The 23,908-nt window shown below is 37.0% G+C and overlaps 1 protein-coding gene across 1 annotated transcript in view; it reads left to right on the top strand.

Annotated features, from left to right (window-relative positions):
- ADSS2 (adenylosuccinate synthase 2) overlaps window positions 1-23,908 on the top strand; it is a 54,291-nt gene that overhangs the window by 9,568 nt on the left and 20,815 nt on the right. The window contains exons 2-4 of the mRNA XM_036931458.2: window positions 3,720-3,822; window positions 4,601-4,669; window positions 6,543-6,593. Coding sequence (XP_036787353.2) covers window positions 3,720-3,822; window positions 4,601-4,669; window positions 6,543-6,593 — 223 coding nt within the window. The remainder of the gene's footprint in view (window positions 1-3,719; window positions 3,823-4,600; window positions 4,670-6,542; window positions 6,594-23,908) is intronic.

The raw sequence follows: 23,908 nt of genomic DNA, 5'->3' as shown, positions 1-23,908 counted from the left end.
TTTCCTACTCAGTGAAACAGAATTTTTCTGTAAGGTATCATTGATACACAATCTTACGAAGGTTTCACATGAGCAACAATTGTGGTTACTACATTCACCTCTATTATCAAGTCCCCCCCACATACCCCATTACAGTCACTGTCCATCAGCATAGTAAGATACTATAGAGTCACTACTTGTCTTCTCTGTGGTATACTGCCTTCACCATGCCCCTACCTTACATTATGTGTCCTAATCGTAATATCCCTTAACCCCCTTCCCCACCCTTCCCTTCTGCCCTTCCCACCCTTTTTTCCCTTTTGTAACCACTTGTCCCTTGGATTCTCTGAGTCTGCTGCTGTTTTGTTACTTCAGTTCTTGCTTTGTTACACTCCACAAATGAGTGAAATCATTTGGTACTTGTCTTTCACCATCTGGCTTATTTCACTGAGCATAATACCCTCTAACTCCATCCATGTTGTTGCAAATGGTAGGATTTGTTTTCTTCTTATGGCTGAGTAGTATTCCATTGTGTATATGTACCACATCTTCTTTATCCATTCATCTACTGATGGACACTTAGGTTGCTTCCATGTCTTGGTATTCTAGATAGTGCTGTGATAAACATAGGGGTGTATATGTCTTTTTGAATCTGTCATCTTGTTTTCTTTGGGTAAATTCCTAGGAGTGGAATCCCTGGGTTAAATGGTATTTCTATTTTTAGTTTTTTGAGGAACCTCCATACTGCTTTCCACAATGTTTGAACTAATTTACATTCCCACCAGCAGTGCAGGAGGGTTTCCCTTTCTCCTCATCCTAGCCAACATTTGTTGTTGCTTGTCTTTCGGATGTTGGCCATCCAACTGGTGTAGGGTCCTATGTCATTGTGATTTTAATTTGCACTTCCCTGATGATTAGGGATGTAGAGCATCTTTTCATGTGCCTATAGGCCATATGAATTTCTTCTTTGGAGAAGTGTCTGTTCAGATCCTCTGCCCATTTTTTAATCGGGTTATTTGCTTTTTGTTTGTTGAGGTACGTGAGTTCTTTATGTATTTTGGATGTCAACCCCTTAGCAGATGCTCTGGTTATGAATATATTCTCCCATACTGTAGGATGCCTTTTTTGTTCTGCTGATGGTGTCCTTTGCTGTACAGAAGCTTTTTAGTTTGATGTAGTTCCATTTGTTTATTTTTGCTTTTGTTTCCCTTCCTGGAGGCAATGTTCAGGAAAGATGTTCAGATGTTCAGGAAAAAGTTGCTCATGTTTTATTCAAGAGATTTTTGCCTATGTTTTCTTGTAAGAGTTTATGGTTTCATGACTTACATTCATGTCTTTGATCCACTTTGAGTTTACTGTTGTGTATGAAGTTAGTAATCCAGTTTCATTCTCTTACAATGAAACAATTTAAATGAGATTTAATTCATAAAGTAATCCTTAGTAAGAAATTGTTTATTGAAAAAGTTGGTTAATCTTTAAGTGAGCAAGCTGTTGACTAAAGTGTGATTTCAATCCTTTTGCAGCTGGTCTTTTCCAGCCTGAATCACCACCCATAAAGTTGGAAGAACTTAAAAGAATTAAACCAATTTATCCCTCTAAAGTTATCTGTCACAACCCCTCACAACTACCTGTCTCAAACAGACAGATCAGCCAGCATCACTGCCTGTCTTGGTAAAATATCTAAGAGAGTAGGGGTTTTGTTGTACAAGATTGTTATTGTGCATCACTAAGTTAATTCACCAAATGATTATATTGGTTTATCTATAAAAATAATTTTGTGTAAATTGGAGGAGACTTACTTTAAAGGCCTGCTCCAAAAATTAGATAGCTTGTTTTTTATATTAAGCAAATGATGGATTAAAAAAAACCCAGGTTCTACTTAAATAATATATTAAGTTTTATGATTTAAATTTAGTGTTCCATTAGTGATATCAAGTGAAGGAGGTATTGCTTGACACTCTGCTTCTTTCTGTCTTGTGTCTTGCTACCCACCTGTCATCCTGCAGATTATAGGCCACCACTGTCAATTGATTTGTATTTTTTCTCATACTTTTTTTTTCTGGTATCAATAATCTACAATTACATGAGGAACATTATATTTACTAGACTCCCCCCTTCACCAAGTCCCCCCCACATACCCCATTAGTCACTGTCCATCAGTGTAGTAAGATGCTGTAAAATCACTACTTGTCTTCTCTGTGTTGCACAGCCCTCCCCGTTTCCCCTGCCACATTATATATGCTAGTCATAAAGCCCCCTTTCTTCTCCCTCCCTTCCCACCCATCCTCCCCAGTCCCTTTCCCTTTGGTAACTGTTAGTCCATTCTTGGGTTCTGTGATTCTGCTGCTGTTTTGTTCCTTCAGTTTTTCCTTTGTTATTATACTCCACAGATGAGTGAAATCATTTGGTACTTGTCTTTCTCCACCTGGCTTATTTCACTGAGCATAATACCCTCCAGCTCCATCCATGTTGTTGTAAATGGTAGGATTTGTTTTCTTCTTATGACTGAATAATATTCCATTGTGTATATGTACCACATCTCCTTTATCCATTCATCTACTGATGGACACTTAGGTTGCTTCCATTTCTTGGCTATTATAAATAGTGCTGCAATAAACATAAGGGTGCATCTGTCTTTTTCAAATTGGGCTGCTGCATTCTTAGGTAAATTCCTAGAAGTGAAATTCCTGGGTCAAATGGTATTTCTATTTTGAGCATTTTGAGGAACCTCCATACTGCTTTCCACAATGGTTGAACTAATTTACATTCCCACCAGCAGTGTAGGAGGGTTCCCCTTTCTCCACAACCTCACCAACATTTGTTTGTCTTTTGGATGGTGGCCATCCTTACTGGTGTGAGGTGATATCTCATTGTGGTTTTAATTTGCATTTCTCTGATGACTAGCGATCCCCATGCTTTTTAAACTTAGAAATGAGAAGAATTATCTGGTCTCTTAATATTCAATCTCCTTTGTTCCTGATCCTTATAATTTGGCTTCACATTTTGCTTTTTATTGACCATTTAGGCATGAGCTTCATAGAGTGGAAATGTTACATGGGTTTAGTGTGAGTCTCAGCTTTAGAGGTTTCTTGACCCAGTGTATTACTTTGTCGAGAGAGGAGCAGTTACAAGGGATCTGCCACTAACCAAACTCACAAGATTGATACATAAATTTAAAAATTTGAGACTCAGGATAACCAGTATTTGAGAGAGTTACTTGGGAGATTGCCTAGCTGTTAAGTCCATGTAAGAATACAAATTTCAGGTCACAAAATTGCTTGACACACTCTTAGGACAATCAAGCGAATATTTGTAAGTTTAGGGTAATTGGATAGATTACTCTAAGAGATTTTTTTATATAGGTAAAATATCATGGATAACTAATTAGATTGCTGTGTGTCCTACATAGTACCAAAAACAGAATAACAAACTAATTTCTTTTGTACTTTTCACTTTTTTTCTCTTTAAAGAAGGGCTGTGTCTTTCTGTCTTCCAGAAACCAGAATTCTTGAATTTCCAGATCATGTCAGGAATAACCAGTCAAATGTACCATAATGAGGGAAGGAGAGAATATAGCCAAACTATTGAAAAGCCTCTAAAGAATAAGTATTCATGGCAATACCTGAATTTCCTTTAGATACATTGACATTTTAGCAGGAAATCATTCTCACTTTGGAAGGAGCTATATTACTGGTCATTATTTATTGTTAGGTTCAATTTTCCCATGTCTTGCATTGCAGGGAGGAAATAATGCTGGCCATACAGTTGTTGTAGATTCTGTGGAATATGATTTCCATCTTTTACCCAGTGGAATAATTAATCCAAATGTTACTGCATTCATTGGTAAGTACATAAACTGAACTGCTTGGGATTTTCCCCGCAGTTGGTAATAGTGTTCCTTTTTCATTATCTAAACTGATTTCATTTCTCACTAATCAAATAATTCATTGATCCCTTGTCAGTTTTGTCCATGGTACCTTCTGGAATATACCTAATTTTGGCAATTTTATGACTCTTTTTTTAGTGTTAATACTTTTTTGAATGATTACTTGGCATTTATCTGTGATTGTTGGCAATCTTAATTCTATAAAGAAGCATTAGATCAAGTCAGAAATACAAAAGATGGAGGTATCGTGGATTGATTCTGAGCCCTTATAATATATGATGCAGTCATGTTTTCTGTTTTAGGTTTTTATTTATAAAAATGTTAATTATAACCTTCTAAACTGATTTTATGACTACTAGTAGGGTGTGATTTTCCTGGTTTGAAAGACACTAAACTATAGTCTAATGTGACCTGGTTCAATTTGCCTAAAACTACATAACTAGTTTCTTCTAAATTAATAGTTTCATTTTGCTTCAAAGAAATTTCAAATTATATTGAGTGTAATTTTAGTGTTTTATGTTATATTATGTATTTACATTATAGTACTGTTTACAACTGGAAATTGTTTCTTTGGTAACTCCCTGATATATCAGAATGTCCTATTAATCAAAGTCCCCTACTCTTATACTATTCTAGATAAAGGGTTATTGTAGATGTTTATATTTTAATATCATTCTGTATCTCTATATTACCAATAGAGTTGTTTAAGTTTCAGATTTGTTTGCTTTCTTTTAGGAAACGGGGTGGTAATTCATCTACCTGGATTGTTTGAGGAAGCAGAAAAAAATGTTCAGAAAGGAAAAGGTATGAAAGAACGAATCTGCCTGGTAACCAGTTTGTTTGTTTGTTTGTTTTATAAAATTTTATTTTGGGAATCTCATGCCACACAAACTTAACTTTTTGTCTTATGTCTTAAAATTGCAGGTCATTATAGGAGAAAAAATTTTATCATAATCATTAATATTTTAAACCAAAGGCAAACATAATGTCATTGCATATGTCCTGACTTTAACATATTGGTTGTTTGCAGACTTTAGGTAGATGGAATTATATGCTGGTGGCAAAATAGGAAATCTGTGAGTTCATTTCATCATTTGCTCAAGTTAGCATCCCCTTCTGTCCACACCAAAAGTCAGCTTATGGCAGGCTGGAAGCCACTGCAGCCTACTCAGGACACACTGTCGGTCTTGTTTCTAGACGATCTGGGGTTCCGTTGATGGCTTCAGCCCAGGGATGGAAGAAGGTTGTATTCCTTCCTCCCTCCCAGGAGGTAAATGCTCCTTCTCTGCAAATTATCTACTTGCATCTCCTTTAAAAAAAAAAAAACCTTTGAAATCCTGCCTTTCCTAATCTCTTGAATTTTTGGAAGTCTGTTTACAGTCAATTTGGCCACCTTGGTGGGGCTTGTGGGGAATTTGGCAATGTAAATAATACATAGTTGAGGAGAGTCATTAGTGTAGTTTCCCTTTAGTTTAGTTCCCATTTAAAATACTCAATTCTCTACTACATTGCTATATTGTTCAGATTTAAAAGTAACTTGTCTTTTAATTGTTTCTAATAATTAAGTCTGATTTCACAGACTCCGGTCTTGCTACCATCTCTGTGGTCCTCCCTGCATTTTACCTATGTGTTGGTGTCTGCTTCTTAAATTGGTGAACTTGAGATTCCCATGGCTGCTCTCTGCTTTCCTTGATTCCCTTAAAAAATTTTTTTGCCCTACTTTCCATTTCCTTCTGGCCTTTGTAAACCAGTTGAATCTACCTTACTGAGTTTTTTGGTAACATTTTCTTTATAATATTCCCTAAGCTAACTTTAGAATACATAGTTACATGCCAGAAACATCTAGAAGGGGAGGCTTAATATTCCAGTTTATCTTTTAGCACATTAGTGAGGAGGTTCACCTCTGTAATCAATAAGGAATAATCTTCAAAACAAATCTTTGGCCAGTATAAAAATTAACAACTAATTTTTAGTATCCAAATAGTTTCGGAAATGTTTGGAGCTTGGTGGCTTATCCTTAAAATACATATAGCCTACTAAGATCCTGTCTTTATAGAAAAATATTTAGCTTCATATATCTATTCATTCAACAATTGTTTTTTTGAATATTGGATGGTCCCCACACTATGAAAACTCATGGCCCCTGCTCTTAGGTATTCAGTTAAAAGGGGAGTTACAAATGTCTTGTTATAAATCAGTGAGCTAAGTACAATAATTGATAGTACTTTGGAGAAGTTAGAATATTTTAGTATTTTGTTTAATAATACTTTTCATAGTTGTCTTTTGGAAAAGGGTGCCATTCCCAAAATTAACTCCCTTTTCTCAAAATTCTCCCTAGCTCTTCACCTAAATCTACGCCACCTCCCCCCAACAAAAAGGATTCCTTAAAGTACTTTATGTGGATATGGCTGCCTTGAGTTTGGAGCTTTTTAGAGAAAAAAGTTGAAAAGATAGAATTTGTGAATGAGTTTATATATATAATGAATGAGGGGAGAAAATTCCTATTAAATATTTTAGGTTTTTAAAAATACTAAAAAATAATTTTCTTCCATGCCAAAGAAACAATATGAAAGTGATTACTTCAGAGAAAAATGCTTTTGAACATTTGATTTCCCAAGAAATTAAGATTTAAAAATTATTCTATTAAATGTTCAATTAAATATATCTTTTCCTCTAGGTCTGGAAGGCTGGGAAAAAAGACTTATCATATCTGACAGAGCTCATATTGGTAAGGGAAACATAATGCATATATTTACTACTATCTTTTTATCAGCAGTTATCATAGGAAGGCATTTAGTAGCTAAGATTGTTTTTAATTTTAGGGAAAACTAAGTAGGATGGCTTGTAATAATTGGGTTCCAAATACATAAAATCTTACTAATTTTTTTTTCTGTTTTTGATAAAGGTGAGGCTAAAATTTACCTATTTTTGAGGTAATGAACAATATAAGTAGACTCTTTAATTCTATTAAAAATAAGCCATATAAAAATATAAAGAGAATTTATATGTACATATTAATACTCATGTAAAAGTAGTCTACTATCTTGCAGATCTTTGGAGTGATTTTTTTGTGCTTAAAATGTAATAATACTACTTTAAATGTAATAATACTGCTTTTTAAAATGATTCAGACTTTATTCAGACTAGTCTTCTCTTCCATTAGTTGGAGTAAGCTGGATTCTAAAAATTAATTTCAACCACCACTGATGAATTTGAGGTTTATCTTCCTGTTATTATCCTATCTCTGAACTTACAGAGTTGTTAGTTAACAGTGAAATGATTAAGAGAAAATAACCAGAAAAGGGAAAGAGGAACTATAAACCATGTAAGAAACTTCTGTATGGTTGATCCAAACTGTTCAATTGTATTTAAATATAAATGTCTCTGAGACAATATCTGCTCTAGTTTTCATATTGACCTCTATTTAAGAGGCAGCCTCATCAAAGTTCTTGCATTATTTATCAGCCAAGTAACACTGCTTGGAAATAAGTCACAGACTTGAATCCTATATAACCCAACAAAGTAACTTTCGTCAAGTAAACTGCGCTGGATTGACATACAGCTTTTATGTGAAATGTCCCCTTTCTCATTACATAGTTTGCCATGGGCCTGTTAAACTATAGAATCTGAAAAGAAGAGTTTTTGATAATCACTGCAAAACACTTACATGAATTCACATTATCCTATATGTTGTCTCTGAGTTAATCCTCATAGTGTGACTAGATAAAATGTGTAGATACTTCCGTATTTTACATTAAACAAAGTAGACTTTTGAGTTTTTTTTGTATTTCACCTGACTGTATTTAAACTGTGATAATATAAATCATCAGAAATACTTGTATTTAAACTGAACCTTTTCTTTGAAGAGCTCATAGTTTTTTCTTTTTTAACAAAGCTATAATTTATATTTCCAGAGTGATTAATAGCATCACTGCATTACAAGACAAAAAAAGAAATAAGCTTAACAGTCCCAAATAATAACATGCACTTTTGATAAGGACCAAAGGGTTTTCATTTTGCTTTTCTGAGGAAGGAGGTTGTAACTGCCATTTTTTTGGCCATTTGGAGCTTCTGATTTTTAAAAATCAGCCTGTCACCTATATAGTTTAAAATATTTTTTGGTTATTAACTATCTTAATACTTGCTTGCATTTTAAACTTTCTGTATCTTCACTATAGTGCTATAATTTAAAAAGCAATATGTTACTGATTTTTTTTTACTGACAGTGTCTTAGGTATATAATGAAAAATGTTTGTGCATTACTTTTCTAGTATTTTTTTTGCCTACACTCACTAATTGTTAAACCTTAATGCATATTTTATTCTGTTGCCATGAATCATTCTCCCTTTCTCCCTTCATGGTTTTTGTGTACAGCCTTTTGGTATTCACTTGTGGATGAAGTAAGGCTCTGTGTTAGATGATGAGAGCCACTACCCAGCTACTCACCTTCAGAACCTATGGTCCTCTGTCATTTGGTGTGTGAAGTACATTATAATCTGAGCATTACAATTTAGGATTGCAAGATAGGATAGCGTATGCACCTTTTGAGTAATGTACAACTTAGTGTACATCAGATTGTTTGTTAGGCTTTGTGTAGATACACACATATGCTAATGATACCAGATTGTTGCAAAGAACAGTGTTAAGAGAGGTATCTGTGTTCCTGTCTGGATTCTCTACCTTCTTCATTACAGATGCTTTGGGTCTGTCCCATTCCTGTGACAGTTTGCATTCTTGGGTGTAGCACAGTGGTTAAGCAAATCACCTAACTGCTTTAGCCTATAAAACCCAAGAAAATAAATGCAGAGGGATCAAAGCATCAAAGTGATAGGGAAGTGATGTAGTTTAAATCATAACAAATATGGATTGGTTTTGTAAATTTATTTAAAATTGTATTATATCTCTTTTATAATGATTTTTCCTTTTCCATGAGTTTATGTCCTTAAATTTCTTACACAGAAAGACTGAGCCCAGAGAAGATAGCTCAAAATAAAATTCAGATGTTAGTAGTAATATGTGTAATAATAATATATATGCTTTAAAATGTGTGATGAAAATGTCTTTAAGAAATATGTATTTTTAGTATAATCAACTCTAAAATGGTGAAACAAATAGTGACATTAAAAAAATAAATAACTAGAAAATTGCTGAGAACCATTGCTGTGAAACCACTGCAAATTTTTGCTTCAGAGACTCTGTTACCATAGGAATGAAAGGACAGTTCTATAAGCTCCGTTGTAATTAGGCCATTAGAGCCCTGAATTAGGCCATTTCAGAACTAAGCATTGGACCCCACCTGATATATAGATACTTAAAAATATTAATTTCTTTCTTTCCAAGAATATTTAAAATTTCCCATAAAATCATGAGATTTACTCAGCTTGATGGATGATAATTTAGTAAATGTGATAGAATTATAGGCTTTGGAATTCTAGGGATCTGGGTCCAAATATTAATAATGTGTCCTGGCAAGTTTACCCAGCTACCTTTCTATTTTTTTATTAAAGTATCGCTGATACACAGTCACGTTGGTTTCAAATACACAACACAGTGTTTCAGCATTTGCCCATATTAGCAACTCTTCACCCCCTCCAGTGTGGTCACTGTCCATCAGCGTAGTAAGATGTTAGAGAATCATTAACTGTATTTTCCGTGCTGTACTACCACCTACATAACCAACTTATATTCTAATTGTGAATTATTGTGCCCCTGAATCCCCTCTACCCCCCAACCTCCTTAAACCTCTACCCCTTGGTAATCACTAGTCCCCTTTCGGTATCTATGAGTCTGTTGCTGTTTTATTCCTACTGTTTTGCTTTGGTTTTTTTAATTAAGGAATCATTGATATACACTCCTATGAAGGTTTCACAAAAAAGTCAATGTGGTTACTACATTCACACTTATTATTGAGTCCCCCGTTCCCCATTGCAGTCACTGTCCATCAGTGTAGTAAGATGCCACAGAGTCCCTACTTGTCTTCTCTGTGCTACACTCTTCCCTGTGACCCCACACACACCATGTGCACTAATGATAATACCCCACAATTCCCTTTTCCCTCCCACCCTACTTGCCCTCATCCCTCCCCTTTGGTAATCGCTAGTCCCTTCTTAGAGTCTGTGAGTCTGCTGCTGTTTCGTTCCTTCAGTTTTGCTTCGTTGTTATACTCCACAAATAAGGGAAATCATTTGGTATTTGTCTTTCTCTGCCTGACTTATTTCACTGAGCATAATAGCCTCTACCTCCATCCACGTTGTTGCAAGTGGTAGGATTTGTTTCTTTCTTATGGCTGAATAGTATTCCATTGTGTATATCTACCATGTCTTCTTTATCCATTCATCTACTGATGGACACTTAGGTTGCTATCATGTCTTGGCTATTGTAAATAGTGCTACAATAAACAGAGGGGTTCCATATGTCTTTTTGAATCTGACAACTTGTTTTCTTTGGGTAAATTCCTACAAGTGGAATTCCTGGGTCAAATAATATTTCTATCGTTAGTTTTTTGAGGAACCTCCATACTGCTTTCCACAGTGGTTGAACTAGTTTACATTCCCACCAGCAGTGTAGGAGGGTTCCCTTTTCTCCACATCCTCGCCAGCATTTGTTGTTCTTAGTCTTTTCGATGTTGGCCATCCTAACTGGTGTGAGGTGATATCTCATTGTGGTTTTAATTTGCATTTCACTGATTAGTGATGTGGAGCATCTTTTCATGTGCCTGTTGGCCATCTGAATTTCTTCTTTGGAGAAGTGTCTGTTCATATTTTTAATAGAGTTACTTACCATTTGGGTGTTGAGGTGTGTTAATTCTTTATATATGTTGGATGTTAACCCCTTGTCGGATAAGAATATATTCTCCCATACTGTAAGATGTCTTTTTGTTCTACTGATGGTGTCCTTTGCTGTATAGAAACTTTTAGCTTGATGTATTCCCATTTGTTCATTTTTGCTTTTGTTTCTCTTGCCCGAGGAGATGCATTCAGGAAAAAATTGCTCATGTTTATATTCAGGAGATTTTTGCCTGTGTTCTCTTATGGTTTCATGACTTACATTCAGGTCTTTGATCCATTTTTAGTTTACTTCTGTGTATGGGGTTAGACAATAATCCAGTTTCATGCTCTTGCATGTAGCTGTCCAGTTTTGCCAACACTAGTGTTGAAGAGGCTGTCATTTCCTCATTGTATGTCCATGGCTCCTTTATCGTATATTATTTGACCATATATGCTTGGGTTTATCTCTGGGTTCTCTAGTCTGTTCCATTGGTCTATGGGTCTCTTCTTGTGCCACTACCAAATTGTCTTGATTACTGTGGCTTTGTAGTAGAGCTTGAAGTTGGGTAGCATAATCCCCTCACTTTATTCTCCCTTCTCAGGATTGCTTTTGCTATTTGGGGTCTTTTATTATTCCATGTGAATTTTAGAACTATTTGCTCTAGTTTGTTGAAGTATGCTGTTGTCATTTTGATAGGGATTGCATTGAATCTGTAGATTGCTTTAGACAGAATGGCCATTTTGACAATATTAATTCTTCCTATCCATGAGCATGGGATGTGTTTCCATTTATTGGTATCTTCTTTGATTTCTTTCTTGAGTGTTCTCTAGTTTTGAGAGTATAGGTTTTGGACTTCCTTGGTTAGGCTTATTCCTAGGTATTTTATTCTTTTTGATGCGATTGTGAATGGAATTATTTTCCTGATTTCTCTTTCTGCTAGTTCATCATTAGTGTATAGGAATGCAACAGATTTCTATGTATTAACTTTGTATCCTGCAACTTTGCTGAATTCAGATATTAGATCTAGGAGTGTTGGAGTGGATTCTTCAGGGTTCTTTATGTACAATATCATGTCTTCTGCAAACAGGGACAGTTTAACTTCTTCCTTGCCAATCTGTATGCCTTTTATTTCTTTATGTTGTCTGATTGCCATGGTGAAGACCTCTAGAACTATGTTGAATAAAAGTGGGGAGAGTGGACATCCTTTCTTATTACTGATCTTAGAGGAAAAGCTTTTAGCTTTTCACTGTTAAGTATGATATTGGCTGTGGGTTTGTCGTATATGGCCTTTATTATGTTGAGGTGCTTGCGCTTTATACCCGTTTTGTTGAGAGTTTTTATCATGAATGGATGTTGAGTTTTGTTGAGTTCTCAGCATCTATGGAGATGATCATGTGGTTTTTGTCCTTCTTTTTGTTGATGTGGTTGATGATGTTGATGGATTTTCAAATATTGTACCATCCTTGCATCCCTGGAATAAAATCTACTTGATCATGGTGGATGATCTTTTTGATGTATTTTTGAATTTGGTTTGCTAATATTTTGTTGAATATTTTTGCATCTATGTTCATGAACGATATTGGTCTGTAATTTTCTTCTTTAGTGATGACTTTGCTGGGTTTTGGTATTACATTGATGCTGGCGTCATAGAAAGTGTTTGGAAGTATTCCCCATCTCTTCTACTTTTTGGAAAACTTTAAGGAGGAAATTCAGCAGTGAAGCCATCTGGTCCAGGAATTTTGTTCTTAGGTAGTTTTTTGATCGCCAATTCAATTTCATTGCTGGTAATTGGTCTGTTTAAATTTTCTGTTTCTTCCTGGGTCAGCCTTGGAAGGTTGTATTTTTCTAGAAAGTTGTCCATTTTTTCTAGGTTATCCAGTTTGTTAGCCTATAATTTTTCATAGTATTCTCTAATAATTCTTTGTATTTCTGTGTTGTCTGTAGTTATTTTTCCTTTCTTATTTCTGATTCTGTTTATGTGCCAGACTCTCTTTTTTTCTTGATAAGTCTAGGTAGGGGTTTATCTATTTTGTTTATTTTCTCAAAGAACCAGCTCCTGCTTTCATTGATTGTTTCTATGGTTTTATTTTTCTCAATTTTATTTATTTCTGCTCTAATCTTTATTGTGGCCCGCCTTGTACTGACTTTGGGTCTCATTTGTTCTTCTTTTTCTAGTTGTGTTAATTATGAGTTTAGACTGTTCATATGGGATTGTTCTTTCCTGAGGTAGGCCTCTATTGCAATATACTTCCGTCTTAGCATGGCCTTTGCTGCGTCCACAGATTTTGCAGTATTGAATAATTGTTGTCCTTTGTCTCCATATATTGCTTGATCTCTGTTTTAATTTGGTCGTTGACCTATTGATTATTTGGGAGCATGTTGTTAAGGCTCCATGTGTCTGTGGGCTTTTTCTTTTTCTTTGAGTAATTTATTTCTAGTTTCATACCTTTGTGATGTGAGAAGCTGGTTGGTACAATTTCAATCTGTGACTTTACTGAGGCTCTTTCTGTGGCCTGGTATTTGATCTATTCTTGAAAATGTTCCATGTGCACTTGAGAAGAATGTGTACCCTGTTGCTTTTGGATGGAGTGTTGTGTAGGTGTCCTTTAGGTCCAACTGTTCTAATACATTGTTCAGTGCCTCTGTCTCCTTACTTATTTTCTGTCTGGTTGATCAGTCCTTTGGAGTGATTGGAGTGTTAAAGTCTCCTAAAATGAATGCATTGCATTCTATTTCCCCCTTTAAATTCTATTATTTGTTTCACATATGTAGGTGCTCCTATGTTGGGTGCATAAATGTTTATAATGGTTATATCCTCTTGTAGGACTAACCCCTTTATCATTATGTAACGTCCTTCTTTTTCTCTTGTTCCTTTTTTGCTTTGAAGTCTATTTTGTGTGACGCATGTACTGTAACTCCTGCTTTTTTCTCTGTATTAGTTGCATGAAATGTCTTTCTCCATTCCTTCACTTTTAGTCTGTGTATGTCTTTGGGTTTGAAGTGCATTTCTTGTAGGCAGCATATAGTTGGGTCTTTTTTTTTTTATCCATTCAGTGACTCTTACGACTTTTGATTGGTGCATTCAGTCCATTTACATTTAGCGTGATTATTAATTGGTATATACTTATTTCCATGGCAGGCTTTAGATTCGTGGTTAACAAACGTTCAAGGGTAATTCTCTTACTAACAGTCTGAATTTAACTCACTTAATATGCTATTACAAACACAACCTTGAGGTTCTTTTTTTTTTTTCCTCCTCTATTCTTTATATATTACATATCATATTCTGTACTCTGTCTATCCCTTGACTGACTTTGGGGGTAGTTGATTTGATTTTGCATCAGCTTAGTAATTAATTGTTCTACTTCCTTTACTGTGGTTTTTATTTCCTCTGGTGACAACTATTTAGCCTTAGGAACACTTCCATCTAGAGCAGTCCATCCAAAATACACTGTGGAGGTGGTTTGTGGGAGGTAAATTTTCTCAGCTTCTGCGTATCTGGAAATTGTTTATTCCCTTCTTCAAATGTAAACAGTAAATCTTTCCGAGTAGAGTATTCTTTGTTCAAAGCCCTTCTATAATTCATTGCATTAAATATATATCATGCCACTCCCTTCTGGCATGTAAGATTTTTGTTGAGAAGTCTGATGATAGCCTGATGGGTTTTCCTTTGTGATCTTTTTTCTCTCTCTAGCTGTTTTTAAAGTCTGTCCTTATCCTTGGTCTTGGCCATTTTAATTATTATGTATTCGTGTAGTCTTTCTTGGGTCCCTTGTATTGGGAGATCTGTGAACCTCTATGGTCTGAGTGACTATCTCCTTCCCTAGATTGGGGAATTTTTCAGCAATTACCAACTCAGAGACACTTTCTATCCCTTTTTCTGTCTTCTTCTTGTTCTCGTACCCCTATACTGCGAATATTGTTACATTTGGATTGGTGACATAGTTCCCTCAATATTCTTTTTTTATGGCTGACGTTTTTATATTTTCTTGGTATCATTAATATACACTTACATGAACAGCATTGTGGTTACTAGATTCCCCCCATTATCAAGTCCCCACCACATACCCCATTACAGTCACTGTCCATCAACATAGTAAGATGTATAGAATCACTACTTGTCTTCTCTGTGTTGTACTGCCTTCCCTGTGCCCCCCAACCCAGATTATGTGTGCTAATCATAATGCTCCTTTTTCCCTTTATCCCTCCCTTCCCACCCATACTCACCACTCCCTTTCCCTTTGGTAACTGTTAGTCCGTTCTTGGAATCTGTGAGTCTCTTGCTGTGTTTGTCCTTCAGTTTTTGCTTTTGTTATACTCTGTAGATGAGTAAAATCTTTTGATACTTGTTGTTCACCACCTGGCTTATTTCACTGAGCATAATACCCTCTACCTCCATCCATGTTGTTGTAAATGGTAGGATTTGTTTTCTTCTTATGGCTGAGTATATTCCATTGTTTATATGTACCAAGTCTTCTTTATCCATACATCTACTGATGAACAGTTAGGTTGCTTCCATTTCTTGGCTATTGTAAATAGTGCTGTGATAAACAGGGGTGCATATGTGTTTTTGAATCTGTGATCTTGTTTTCTTTGAGTAAATTCCAGGAGTGGAATTCCTGGGTCAAATGGTATTTCTGTTTTGAGTTTTTTGAGGAACCTCCATATTGCTTTCCACAATGGTTGAAGTAATTTACATTCCCACCAGCAGTATAGGAGGATTCCCCTTTCTCCACATCCTCCACAATATTTGTTGTTGTTTGTCTTTTGGATGTTGGCCATCCTAACTGGTGTGAGGTGATATCCCATTGTGGTTTTAATTTGCATTTCTCTGATGATTAGCAATGTGGAGCATCTTTTCATGTGCCTGTTGGCCATCTGAATTTCTTCTTTGGAGAAGTGTCTTTTCAGATCCTCTGCCCATTTTTAATTGGGTTATTTGTTTTTTTTTGTTGAAATGCACGAGCTCTTTGTATATTTTGGATGTCAACCCCTTATCGGATGTGTCATTTATGAATATATTCTCCCTTACTGTATGATTCCTTTCTGTTCTACTGATGTTATTCTTTGCTGTACAGAAGCTTTTTGGTTTTATATAGTCACATTTGTTCATTTTTGCTTTTGTTTCCTTTGCCAGTGGAAATATGTTCATGAAGAAGTTGCTCATGTTTATATTCAAGAGAGTTTTGCCTATGTTGTCTTCTAAGAGTTTTATGGTTTCATGACTTACTTTCAGGTCTATAATCCATTTTGAGTTTACATTTGTGTATGGAGTTAGACAGTAATCAGGTGTCATTCTCTTACATGTAGCTGTCCAGTTTTGCCAACACCAGCTTTTGAAGAGGTTGTCATTTCCCCATTTTATATCTATGGCTCCTTTATCCTATATTGATCGACCATATATGCTTGGGTTTATAGCTGGACTCTTTATTCTTTTCCACTAGTCTGTGGGTCTGTTCTTGTGCCAGTACCAAATTGTCTTGGTGACTGTGGCTTTGTAGTAGAGCTTGAAGTTGGGAAGTGAGATCGCCCCTGCTTAATTCTTCCCTCTCAGGATTGCTTTGGCTCTTCCTTCTCAGGATTGCTTTGGGTCTTTTGTGGTTCCATGTGAATTTTAGAACTATTTGTTCCAGTTTGTTGAAGAATGCTGTCAGTATTTTGATAGGGATTGCATTGAATCTGTAGATTGCTTTAGGCAGAATGGCCATTTTGACAATTTTAATTCTTCCTATCCATGAGCATGCGATGTGTTTCCATTTATTGGTATCTTCTTTAATTTCTCTCTTGAGTGTCCTGTATTTTGAGAGTATAGGTTTTGGACTTCCTTGGTTAGGTTTATTCCTAGGTATTTTATTCTTTTTGATGCAACTGTGAATGGAATTGTTTTCCTGATTTCTCTTTCTGTTAGTTCATCATTAGTGTATAGGAATGCAACAGATTTCTGTGTATTAATTTTGTATCCCACAACTTTGTTGAATTCAGATATTAAATCTAGTAGTTTTGGAATGGATTCTTTAGGATTTTTTATGTACAATATCATGTCATCTGCAAACAGGGACTGTTTAACTTCTTCCTTGCCAATCTGTATGCCTTTTATTTCTTTGTGTTGTCTGTTTGCTGTGGCTAGGACCTCCAGTACTATGTTGAATAGATGTGGGGAGAGTGGGCATCCTTGTCTTGTTCCCGGTCCTAGAGGAAAAGCTTTCAGCTTCTCACTGTTAAGTATGATGTTGGCTGTGTGGGATTTTCATATATGGCCTGTATTATGTTGAGGAACTTGTCCTCTATACCCATTTTGCTTAGAGTTTTTATCATGAATGATGTTGAATTTTGTCAAATGCTTTTTGAGCATCTATGGAAATGGTCAGGTAGTTTTTGTCCTTTTTGTTTATGTGGTTGATGATGTTGATGGATTTTCTAATGTTGTACCATACTTGCATCCCTGGGATGAATCCTACTTGATCATGATGGATGATCCTCTTGATGTTTTTTTGAATTTGGTTTGCTAGTATTTTGTTGAGTATTTTTGCATCTGTGTTCATCATGTATAGTTGTCTGTAGTTTTCTTGTTTTGCGGTGTCTTTGCCTGTTTTTGGTATTAGAGTGATGCTGGTTTCAGAGAATGAGTTTGGAAGGATTCCCTCCTCCTCTATTTTTTGGAAAAATTTAAGGAGAATGAATATTGTGTCCTCTCTAACTGTCTGATAAAATTCAGTGGTGAATCCATTTGGTCTGTGGGTTTTGTTCTTTGGTAGTTTTTTGATTATCGATTCAATTTCATTGCTGGTAATTGGTCTGTTTAGATATTCTGGTTCTTCTTGGGTCAGTCTTGGAAAGTTGTATTTTTCTAGAAAGTTGTCCATTTCTTCTAGGTTATCCAGGTTGTTACCATATAGAGTTTCATAATATTCTCTAATAAGTCTTTGTATTTTTGTGGTGTCTGTGATTTTTCCTTTACCATTTCTGATTCTGTTTATGTGTGTAGATTCTCTTTTTTTTCTTAATAATTCTGTCCTAGGGCTTTATCTATTTTGTTAGTTTTCCCAAAGTACCAGCTCTTGGTTTTATTAATTTTTTCTGTTGTTTACTTCTTCTCAATTTTATTTATTTCTGTTCTGATCTTTATTATGTCCCTCCTTCTGCTGACTTTGGGCCTCATTTGTTCTTCCTTTTCCAGTTTCAATAATTGTGAATTTAGACTATTAAATTTGGGATTGTTCTTCCTTCTTTAAATAGGCCTGGATTGTTATGTACTTCCCTTTTAGAACTGCCTTTGCTGTGTCCCAGAGAAGCTGGGGCATTGTTGTTGATTTCATTTGTCTCCGTATATTGCTTGATCTCTGTTTTAATTTGGTCATTGATCCATTGATTATTTTGGTCATTGATCCATTGATTATTTTGGAGCATGCTGCTGAACCTCCATGTGTTTGTGAGCCTTTTTGTTTTCTTTGTACAATTTATTTCTAGTTTTATACCCTTGTGATGTAAGAAGTTGGTTGGTGCCATTCAGTCTTTTTGTATTTCCTGAGGCTCTTTTTGTGGGCTAGTATGTGGTCTATTCTGGAAAATGTTCCGTATGCACTTGAAAAGAATGTGTATCCTGCTGCTTTTGGGTGGAGAGTTCTGTAGATGTCTATTAGGTCCATCTGTTCTAGTGTGTTGTTCATTGCCTCTGTGTCCTTATTTATTTTGTCTGGTGGATCTGCGCTTTGGATTAAGTGGAGTGTTGCAAGAGTCCTAATATGAATGCATTATATTCTGTTTCCTTTTTTAATTCTTTTCATATGTGTTTCACATATATAGGTACTCCTGTGTCACATATATAGGTACTCCTGTGTTGGGCGCATAGATATTTATAATGGTTATATCCTCTTGTTGGATAGACCCCCTTTATCATTATGTAATGTCCTTTTTTATCTCTTGTGACTTTCTTCGTTTTGAAGTCTATTTTGTCTTTTACAAGTACTGCAACACCTGCTTTTTTCTCCCTATTTGTTGCATGAAATATCTTTTTCCCTCCCTTCAGTTTTAGTTTCAGTATGTCTTTTGGTTTGAAGTGAGTCTCTTGTAGGCAACATATAGTTGGGTCTTTTTTTTTTTATCTATTCAGTGACTCTGTGTCTTTTGAATGGTGCATTCAGACCATTTACATTTAGCATGATTATCGATAGATATGTACTTATTGTCATTGCCGGTTTAGATGCATGGTTACCAAATGTTCAAGGGTAACTTCCTTACTATCTAAGAGTATAACTTAACTCAGTTAGTATGCTATTACAAACACAGTATAAAGGTTCTTTTTTTTTCCTCCCTCCTTTTCTTCCTATTTCATTCTTTATATATTAGGTATCATATTCTGTACTCTTTGTCTATCCCTTTTTATTACCTCTGTTGACAGCTATTTGACCTTAGGAACACTTCCATCTATAGCAGTCCCTTCAAAATACACTGTAGGGATGATTCGTGGGAGCTAAATTCTCTCAGCTTTTGCTTATCTGGAAATTGTTTAATCTCTCCTTCAAATTTAAATTATAATCTTGCTGGATATAGTATTATTGGTTCAAAGCCCTCCCACTTAATTGCATTAAATACATTCTGCCACTTCCTTCTGGCCTGTAAGGTTTCTGCTGAGAAGTCTGATGATAGCCTGATAGGTTTTCCTTTGTATGTGATCTTATTTCTCTCTCTTGGTGCTTTTAATAGTCTGTCCTTATCCTTGATCTTTCCCATTTTAATTATTCTTGGTGTTGTCCTCCTTTGGGCTCTTGTGTTGGGAGATCTATGCACCTCCATGGCCTAAGAGACTATCTCCTTCTCAGATTGGGGAAGTTTTCAGCAGTTACCTTCTCAATGACACTTTCTTTTCCTTTTTCTCTCTTCTTCTTCTTCTGGTACCCCTGTAATGTGAACATTATTGCATTTGGATTGGTGACACAGTTCTCTCAATATTCTTTCATTCCTAGAGATTCTTTTTTCTCTCTGTGCCTCAGCTTCTTTGTATTCCTCTTCTCTAATTTCTATTCCATTTACCGTGTCTTCCACTACATTCAATGGGCTTTTAAATCCCTCCATTGTATGTTTCATTTCTGATATGGAATTTCTTAATGATTGAGTCTCCATCCTAAATTTGTCCCTGAGGTCTTGAATATTTTTCTGTACTTCCATGGGTATATTTATGATTTTTATTTTGAACTCTCTTTCAGGAAGATTGATGAGTTCAGTTTCATTTGGCCCTTTTTCTGGTGTGTGGGATTTTTGTTTGAACCAGGTTCCTTTGACTGTTCCTATTTGTATGTGGCGCCCTCTAGTGCCCAGAAGCTCTACTGTCTGGAGCTGCTCAGCCCCTGGAGTGATGATAGGGTTTGCAGGGGAACAGTGCTGTTGCCTGGGGTGAGGAAAAAGCTGTTTTCTCTTTCCCAGCTGACGCACCTTTCTCCACCATCAGAACCAGTGGGTGGAGCACACAGATGTAAGCCTTTGTGCTTTGTGGTTGTAACTACTATAGGTGGAGCCTCCATCTAGCTGGCCTGATGCCATTGCAGGGACTACAGGTTTGTGAGCCAGTGCCGGTAGACCAGGAGGAAGGCACAGCAGGCTGCGTATCACGGTTGTGGGGTCTTGGAACTGAATAGTCAGCCAGGGGGATGGAGTGCCTGAAGCTCCTGAAATTTCCCAACCTGCTGGGCAGAGTGCACCCAGACAATTTTGTACACCTGTCCTTTCTCCTGAGCAGCAAGCTCTGTGCAATCCTTGCCCCTTTAGCAGCCCTCTCACCATTAGGAAGCCTCTCAGAGTGCCTGCCTTTCTTTTGTCCCAGAGTAGCCAGATGTGAATCCTTGTTTTCCACAAATGGCTGGAATCTCAGTCTCTCCAAGTGTTCTGCCTGTCTTAGCTTACCAACCTCACTAATCACCTGAACACCATGCAGTGTAGGTTTGTGCTCCCAAAGCAGATCTCCAGGATGGGTGTTCAGGCCTTTTAGCCTTTCACTCACCTCCCCCCACCCCTTTTTTCTTCCTCTCTCTTTTGAGCTGCTGTGGGGGAAGGGCTTATGTTCCACTGGATCAAGGCTTTGGTACATTACTCTGTTTTGTGATGTCTCCTCTTTTCTCCAGGTCTGGCGCAGCCTTCTTCCTTGTTGCTTTTTTAGGATTAGTTTCACCAACTATATTTTCATATCGTATGTGGTTTTGGGAGGAGTTCTCTGTCTCATCTCTTATGCCACCATCTTTAATCCTCTCTCTGTTTTGCTTTGTTTTTATACTCCACAAATAAGTGAAATCATATTGGTATTTGTCTTTCTCTGCCTGACTTATTTCACTGAGCATAATACCCTCTAGATTCCTCTGTGTTGTTGCAAATGGGAGGATTATTTTCCTTTTATGGCTGAATAATATTCCATTGTGTAGATGTGCCATATCTTCTTTATCCATTTATCTATTGATGGACACTTAGGTTGCTTCCATATCTTGGCTATTGCAAATAGTGCATCAGTAAACATGGGAGTGCATATATCTTTTCAAATCAGTGGTCTTGTTTTCTTTGGGTATATTACTAGGAGTGGAATTACTGGGTGAAATGGTATTTGTATTTTCAGTTTTCTGAGAAACATCCATACTGCTTTTTTCCCAGTGGTTGCACCAATTTGCATTCCCACCAACAATGTAGGAAGGTTCCTATTTCTACACATCCTCTCCAGCATTTGCTGTTAATATTCTTTTGGAGAGTGGCCATTCTAACTGGTGTGAGATGATATCTCATTGCAGTTTTAATTTGAATTTCTCTGATGATAAATGATGTGGGGCATCTTTTCATGTACCTGTTGGGCATTCATATTTCTTTGGAAAAGTGTCTGTTCAGGTTTTCCACCCATACGTTAATTGGGTTATTCGTCTTTTGTGTGTTGAGGCATATGAGTTCTTTATATATTTTGGATGTTAATCTCTTATCAGATAAATCTTTAATGAATATATTCTCCCATACTGTAGGATGTCTTTTTCTGCTGACTGTCATTTTCTGTACAGAAGCTTTTTATTTTGATGTAGTCCCACTTGTTCATTTTTTATTTTGTTTCCCTTGCCCGAGGAGATGTGTCCAGGAAAAAGTTGCTGATGTTTATACTTAAGAGATTTTTGCCTATGTTTTGTTCTGAGGGTTTTATGGTGTCAAGACTTGCATTCATGTCTTTGATCCATTTCGAGTTTACTTCTGTTTATGGAGTGAGAGAATAATAGAGTTTCATTCTCTTACATGTAGCAGTCCAGTTTTGCCAACACCAGTTGTTGAAGAGGCTGTCTTTTCCCCACTGTATATTCATGGCTCCTTTGTATCATATATGAATCAACCATATATGCTTGGTTTTATATCTGGGCTCTCTATTCTGTTCAAATATTTATGGGTCTCTTCTTGTGTCAGTACCAAATTGTTTTGATTACTGTGGCTTTGTATTAGAGCTTGAAGTTAGGGAGTGTAATTCCCCCAAGTTTGTTGTTCTTTCTTAGGATTGCTTTGGCTATTCCGGCTCTTTGTGATTCCACATGAATTTTAACCTTGGAACATTTCTATCTACAGCTGTCCCTTTGACGTATTCTGTAGGGCTAGCTTAGTAGTGATGAATTACTTTCATTTCTTGTTTACCTGAAATATTTAATCCCTGCTTCAAATTTCAATTAGAATCTTATCAGTAGAGTATTCTTGGTTGGAGGTCCTTCTTTTCATCACATTAAATACGTCTTGCCCTCCTTTGTGGACTGTGAAGTTTCTGCTGAAAAGTCTGATGATAGCCTGATGGGGTTTCCTTTATAAGTAAACTTTTTTCTCTCTCTGGTTGTTTCCAACACTCTCTTTGTCCTTGATCTTTGCCATTTTAATTATTGTATTTTTTGGTTTTGTGTACCTGGGGTTCCTTTTGTTAGGGGCTCTTTGTGCTTCTATGACCTGAGTGTCTATTTCCTTCCCCAGATTGGGGAAGTTTTCAGCAATTATTCCCTCAAATAGAGTTTCTATCCCTTTGTTCTGGTACCCCTATTATGTGAATATTGTTCCACTTGGATTGGTCACACAGCTCTCTTATTACTGTTTTATTTTTAGAGATCCCTTTTTCTCTGTGTGTTTCAGCTTCATTGTTTTCTTGCTCCCTAATTTCCAAATCATTTGCAATTTCTTCAACCTGTGAAAGTCTGCTATTAAATCCCTCCATTTTATGTTTCATTTCAGATACTGCCTTCTTCAGCTTTGAGTGGCTTTTTTGCAGGTCTTCTTTTTGTTGAGGTCCTCCCTGATATCTTGAATATTTTTGTGGGTCCATGAGTATGTTTATGACTTTAACTTTGAAGTCTTTATCAAGAAAATTGGTGGTTTCAGTTCCATTCAGCTCCCTTTTGTTGTTTTGTTTTGTAGTTTTGTTTGAAACAAATTCCTTTGCCTCCTTGTTTTCTCAGTGTTTCTTACAGAGTAATAACTTTATGAAGGAAGTGCCCTCTAGTGCCGAGAAGCTCAAGACACTTCACTTTCCAGTGTGGGAGCTCCAGCTGTTAGTGTGTAGCGGGTGGGGCCCCACCTTTCTGTCTGGCTTGTGATCTAATTTCAGGCAGGCGATTTGCTTCAGCCTATGATCAGAGCAGAAGTCTCTGCTTGGAGTTGCTGTGGGTGGGGACACCCTCTGGGCTGTAGCCGTGGCAGAGGTTGCAGGCATGTGGGACAGGGCCCTGACAGGAGGAAGTAGCTCCTGGGGCTGGTTCCCACAGGCAGTTCCCTGGCTGGGGCCGAGAAAGCTGGGAGGGTCTCCCTCAGCCTACTTGGCAGCAAGTCTGATACCACTGCTGGACCAAGTAGGCTGACAGCTGGTCACGCCCAGGGAGAAGCCTTGGTGCTGCACTGCAGGAGTTGCTGTGGGTAGAGCCGCCCTCCACCTGGGCCTACAGTAATGGCAGGGGCTGCAGGTGGGCAGGACTGGTGCCTGCCAGGAGGAAGGAGCTCCTCGGGCTGTTTCCCACAGAGAATTCCCTGGCTGGGCCAAAACAGGGCCTAGAAAGCTGGGAGGTTCTCCCTCTTCTTATCTGGCAGCAAAGGCTGACCAGTGCCAGGCCAAGTGGGCCATCTACAGGCCATGTACCTCAGGGAGGAGCACTGGGACTGTGTTGCCAGTGAGGGGAATGGAGTGTCTAGAGCTCCCAAGAGTTCCCAACCTGTTCAACCGAGGGTGGGCTGGGAGGTATTGTCCATATGCCCTTTCTCCTGAGCAGAGAGCTTCGTGTGACCCTTGCCCCTCTGGCA

Source organism: Manis pentadactyla, chromosome 9, assembly GCF_030020395.1.
Source record: "Manis pentadactyla isolate mManPen7 chromosome 9, mManPen7.hap1, whole genome shotgun sequence".
Lineage (NCBI taxonomy): Eukaryota > Metazoa > Chordata > Mammalia > Pholidota > Manidae > Manis > Manis pentadactyla.
This window is presented reverse-complemented; position numbering and strand designations above follow the sequence as displayed.